This window comes from Sardina pilchardus, chromosome 13 (genome assembly GCF_963854185.1).
Source record: "Sardina pilchardus chromosome 13, fSarPil1.1, whole genome shotgun sequence".
Classification (NCBI taxonomy): domain Eukaryota; kingdom Metazoa; phylum Chordata; class Actinopteri; order Clupeiformes; family Clupeidae; genus Sardina; species Sardina pilchardus.
In genome coordinates, this window is record NC_085006.1 from 21,618,590 (window position 1) to 21,624,589 (window position 6,000).

At 40.8% G+C, this 6,000-nt stretch overlaps 1 protein-coding gene across 1 annotated transcript; it reads left to right on the forward strand.

Annotated features, from left to right (window-relative positions):
* The first annotated feature begins 57 nt into the window (after nucleotides 1-57).
* LOC134099168 (olfactory receptor 52L1-like) lies at nucleotides 58-1,098 on the forward strand. The gene has a single exon (XM_062551960.1). The coding sequence runs from the start codon at nucleotides 58-60 to the stop codon at nucleotides 1,096-1,098; it is 1,041 nt and encodes a 346-aa protein (XP_062407944.1).
* The last annotated feature ends 4,902 nt before the right edge of the window (nucleotides 1,099-6,000 follow it).

Below are 6,000 nucleotides of genomic sequence, written 5' to 3' on the forward strand. Positions count from 1 at the left end.
TGTACCCCTGAGAATGGACTGAAAATGTGTCCTCTCCTCCAGAGATAAACATCAGAGATGAATGACTCCTTGATTCCGGTTGCTGTTACTTTCACAGTCTATAAGGATATGGGCTCACCCAAGCATGTATTATTCACAGTTGTTTTGTCAATATATTTTGCAACAGTAATACTAAATGTTTCACTCTTATTGTTGGTGTACTTGGACACTTCCTTGCATAAACCAATGTATATTTTTTTATGTAGCTTGATATTAAATGGACTACTTGGAAGTACAGCTGTATGGCCAAAGGTCATTGTCATCTTGGTGACAGATGTCAATACAGCATCATATCAAGGCTGTCTTATTCAAGTTTTTATCGTTGGAATCTATGGAGCTTGTAATTACGTAATGCTTACAGTAATGGCTTATGACAGATTTGTCTCCATATTTAAGCCATTGCAATATCACAACATTATGACCCCAGTAAATGTAACAAAGCTGTTGTTAGTAGCAAACCTATCTTCAGTTGTATTGGTATGCATTCAAATGTTCCTGACTTATCAAATACCCATCTGTAAATATACAGTACATAGGTTATTCTGTGATAATTTGGCTGTTGCTAGACTTTCATGTGGTGAAAGTAACGTCAGTCGAATCAGCAACATGTACGGGTTATGTACCATTATACTTTTAGTGGGCCTACCTATCCTGTTGGTATTATCGTCATATGTTCAAATTATAAAGTTAAGCCTACAGGCTTCAAAACAAGCAAGAAAGAAAGCTTTTGAGACCTGCTCTCCACACATACTTATTTTTGTAAACTTTTCATTGGCCTCATTATTCTCAGTAATTTATAATCGAATGAGCCCTCACTTACCAAGAGAGGCGAACATACTACTGACGGTGAATTATATCCTTCTTCCCCCATTGTTACACCCAATTATATATGGCATAAAAAATCAGGAAATCAGACAAAGTGTCTCAAGAATTAGACGAAGAACTGATTTTGCCCTGTCTGAGTATAAGTTCAAGTGTAAATTCTGTCATGTGTTTATTCGGTCTTTGGTTTTTTGTTTTTGTATCAGAGACTCCATCACTGACTGTAGGGAGCAATGACATGTAGGCCCATTTATGCGCTCAGCAAAGAGAAGGAAACCATTTGGCCAGTCTCAGTCTTTGACTGTTCTTTTAGTGATTATGACTTGCTCACAGCAGATACCGCAACTGCCATAAAAACTGTTTGGTAATAAAACAAATCAATGTTTGTATGCATTTTGTCAACACTTCAATGCAGCTATGGTTTTTCATTTTGTTTGCCTTTTTAGGCATGAGATACATTTTTGGAAAGTCTTTTTAAAATAGAGTAAAAACACAGCAAAACTACTTTGTGTTATTTGTTTCAGTGTTTGCAGAGAACTTTGTTATTTCTGTTATTATTAAAACATATTATCATCATTCTCTTCTTTGATCACTTTTCTGAGGATTCCATTGTACATTAAGACACAATAATCATAATATAATAATATAATACATACACCGACACTTAGTTGGAAAAAGAACAATCTTTTATACTTCTTTCTGTCTTTCATATCTTTTTACAGTTCTTCTGGCTCTTTATTTTTTGTTCTTCCTCGTCACCTCCAGCAACGTACATTTCCAAGGTCTTGCATCCGGCTGCATTCTGTAACTGCCCTTACAGAAATGTCAGGTTTCTGGCGAACAGTTGCTGCACATTTGAGACAAGGTCAGATTTGAAGAGTTTGATTCCAAAACGCTACATGTATATATCCATTTTTAAAAACATTAAAAAGTCATGTTATTTAATTGTGTATTTCAGGTAATATCAATAAAAATGCAGTTGTTTTGTTTTGATTGAGTAAAGATAATTCAACTAAACATAAACCAATACAGTTCCACTGTAATTACTTGCAAAACAAAATAAAAAATATATATATTCATGAAAATTCATTAAAATGGTGGATATAGCGTTTTGGAACCAAACCCTTCATTTGAACATGCAAATTAGGTTTCTGGCAAACAGTTGGGGTTAATTTTTGGCAATGCATTGCTGCAGCAAATTTGCTGTAATGTCATATGCAAATCAGGTTCATCATAGGTTCCCTGGAAGTTTGCTATTTGTGGTGGCAAATCACTGACAAACACATTTGGCAAAGTTCTGGCAAAACTCATTGTTGACTGGTTGCATGGTGACCAAGGGCATGATAATTGTGCACAACGCTGTGCCATAACTGAGGGAAGGGCAACTATGAAAACTTATGCGGCAGGCCACAATCGATAGGTCCAGCAATTGAGATTCCTTTTCGAATGACATTATCACCGTTTCCACGAAGCCTATTAAGCAATATATTTTTTTAAGACAATCCAAAAATGCACACCCTTTGAGGTGCTGGCACAGGAACGTAACTGAGTATAACTCAGTTATACATATACGTAAAAAGATTATGTTGCTGCACACTCAGTCTCAATCTTAAATTTATTGACACCAACATTTCGGCCAGTTGTCCTTTTTCAAGGTTTCATGAAAATCACTCTTACCCATTCCTCAAAAACTGACTACTAAACGGCAACAAGGAATTTATTCTGTGGCTGTTGGGCCTCTCAGATCTTGGGTATTGTCAGATCACGCGAACACAAACCTGATTTTCTGTTTTTTTTTTGCGAAGATGTCGGAATGCCGGAAATTCGGCGTATTGCCGGGGCGCTATTACCCCTGAGTATCATAAAATACAATAAGAGGTTGCTTGGTCCTGAAAGTGTGAAGCACAGGTGTGTGCGGCGTCTGAGACACAGGCACTATCGCATAAGCAACGGTCCCAACGCACTCTGGCATATGGGTACGATAAACTAAAGCCATGTGGCATTGCCATCAATGGTTGCAATGATGGTTTTATATATATGTGTGGATGGAGGCCTATACAACAAACGACCCAAAAGTGATTGCAGACTACTTACGAAGTCTCATCCACTGCTCGCTTGGGAGGATCCCAAGAGGAACTGCACTGACAGAGGGATGGAAGAGACCAAAGTTTCCTCTATGGACAAAGCTGGCACTTCAAACTGTGTATATATATACAGTATATACACACGCACACATACACACACATATACACACATATACAGTATATCACCTCTACTGATTAATGTGGTTAGACTTTTGAGTGAGGCACAGGCCTCAGACGAGGATTACATCCCACCGGCTCCCTCTACTCGCCCGCGGCCGACAGCAACCCGTCGTGGTGGTAGGGGCCAGCCAGGTCGAGGTGGTGGCCGCACCGAAACCCAGATGGAGGACATAGCTTGTGTCACAAGTTTAAGAGCGCAGCGGATTGAATTTGAACGTGTAAGTATTATCCACATTTTTAAAGTTTGTATCTACACAGAGTATTCACAGTTTATACAGATAATAAAATTACTTTACCTATTACAAATACGTAGTTGTTTCAGCAGTGGATGTTTCGACCTTTATACATACTAGGTATGTGTATGAACTGTTTTTTCTAACATCTGCATTTTCTTACCAGGGCCAAATTCAATGACTGGGTGCTCGTCAGGCATAACAAGTGTTGGAGCCGTGTCTGGCATGGGACCCCAGCCTGATTTTTGACGTTTTTAGCCAGTTGTCTGCACACTGTACCTCCTCTCCCAGTAACAATATGGAAACCAGATGTATGAATAAATCATGTCCCTCCTGCACAAACTAAAGGCTAGGCTAACATCTAACCTAGCCACACTGACACAATGGCAAATTTTGGTGTGAACAAAATATCTAAAAAAAACATCAAAAGTAATGAAATTACAGAAGTGTGTGAAATGCTTGGCTACTCCAGTCTCCATATAGATACAACAATGCAATGGAGAACAATACAGGTCAGGTCATGGCATGCCACTGGCAATACCATACAATTCTGGTGTGAAGTCTTGTTAAGAGTGACCTCATACGTCATACGTTGTACATACGTGATGCGTAATGTTTCCTATAAATGCTGGCGCACAAATAAAGTCTTTCTCTTTTCCGGCCTACAACCGATGTGAGCAGTGTGATTGCCTCCGTGCATGCTAGTGGTTTTCTACACACAACACGAATATGGCTGCGCCAACAGGTTATGGGCCCAGGCGTGATGTAGGAAGCCGGTGGTATAGATTGTGCTTTGACGGAGATGAGAAAAAATATGAGTTATGGGAGACAAAGTTCTTTGGACATTTGCGTCTACTGGGGCTGAAAGACACCATACTGAACGTGCCCGATTCTGACGACGAGGAGGAGAATATCGAGAATGACAGAAAGAAAAATGAGGAGGTATACGCCGAATTGATTCAGTTTTTGGATGACAAAAGCCTTTCCCTTGTCATGAGAGATGCAACGGACAACGGGAGAAAAGCTCTCCAGATATTGCAGGACTATTACGCAGGTAAAGGAAAACCCAGAGTGATTAGCCTGTACACAGAGTTAACGTCTTTGCAAAAGACTCCAAACGAGACTGTTACGGAATACATTATTCGGGCAGAATCAGCCATTACAGCACTGCGAAATGCTGAAGAGAGGCTAAGTGATGGACTTTTGATTGCAATGATTCTGAAGGGGTTACCCGAGTCATTTAAGCCCTTCGTTATCCATATTACACAGGGCGATGAACATTTAGCTTTTGCAGAGTTTAAGACTAAGCTTAGAAGTTTTGAGGACACTGAAAAGTTGCGTGCTAGCTCTGATGACAACGTGATGAAAGTGAATGCCTCGACCCCTGCGTGGAGAGGGAGAGAGAAGACGGTAGGCCCTGACGTTGTATGCTACAACTGCGGTGTGAAGGGACACAAGGCCCGGGCATGTCCGAACGAACGACAGAAAAGACAAGCACAGTGGTGCGGGTACTGCAAGAGCTCGACACACTCCGAAGCTGCTTGCAGGCGTAAACGAAGAGACAACGTAAAACAAGTAGCTGATGAAGAAAGAAATGAACATGAATATGCTTTCATAGTAAGCGACATAGACGGATTGAAACAGAAAGGACTGATGGTCGATACGGGAGCAACGTCCCACATAATCACGGACATCGGGAAATTTAAGAAGTTTGACGAGATGTTCCAGCCAGAGAAGCACTTCATCGAATTGGCCGACGGCACCAGGGCAAGCGGCGTGGCGCTCAAGAGGGGGGACGCTGAGGTGAGCCTGATGAACCGCGAGGGAAAACGAGTGAAGGCCAAGCTGAAGAATGCGCTGTACATCCCGTCTTATCCACAGGACATTTTCTCGGTAAAAGCAGCAACAACCAGCGGAGCTTCAATCAAGTTCCAACAAGGCCATGACGAACTCATCCACGAGAGCGGTACCAAATTTGACATTAAAGAACACAATAGGCTTTATTATTTGAGTACTGTTAGTGATGATGGTAATGATGATGGGGATTTTTGTAACGGCTGTTATGATATCCAAACTTGGCACGAAATTCTTGGGCACTGTAATTATGATGATGTTTCCAGATTGCAGGATGTCGTAGAGGGAATGCAGATTAAGGGTAAAATTGATAAATCTAAACTAAACTGTGAAATTTGCACTCAAGGAAAATTTGTTCAGAGCAGGAACAGAGAACCAGATACACGAGCAAAAGCAGCACTTGAACTTGTACACACAGATTTGGCTGGTCCTATAGACCCCATAGCAAAAGATGGATTCAGATATACTCTAGCTTTTACAGATGACTACTCAGGAACAGTGTTTGTGTATTTCCTTAAAGCTAAGAGTGATACAGCGAAGGCTACTGAGAGATTTCTAGCTGATGTAGCACCTTATGGGAATGTGAAGTGTATTAGGTCGGACAATGGCACTGAGTTCACAGGACAAGAGTTTCAGACCTTGCTGAACAAGAATAGCATAAGACATGAGTCCTCAGCACCATACTCACCACATCAAAATGGCACGGCTGAGAGGAATTGGCGCACATTATTTGATATGGCAAGATGCATGTTGATTGAGAGTAGCTTACCAAAAGAGTTGTGGACGTA

Bases quoted from the DNA above. Each gene is read 5' to 3' on its own strand.
- LOC134099168 (XM_062551960.1), top strand. From the start codon at position 58: ATGAATGACTCCTTGATTCCGGTTGCTGTTACTTTCACAGTCTATAAG.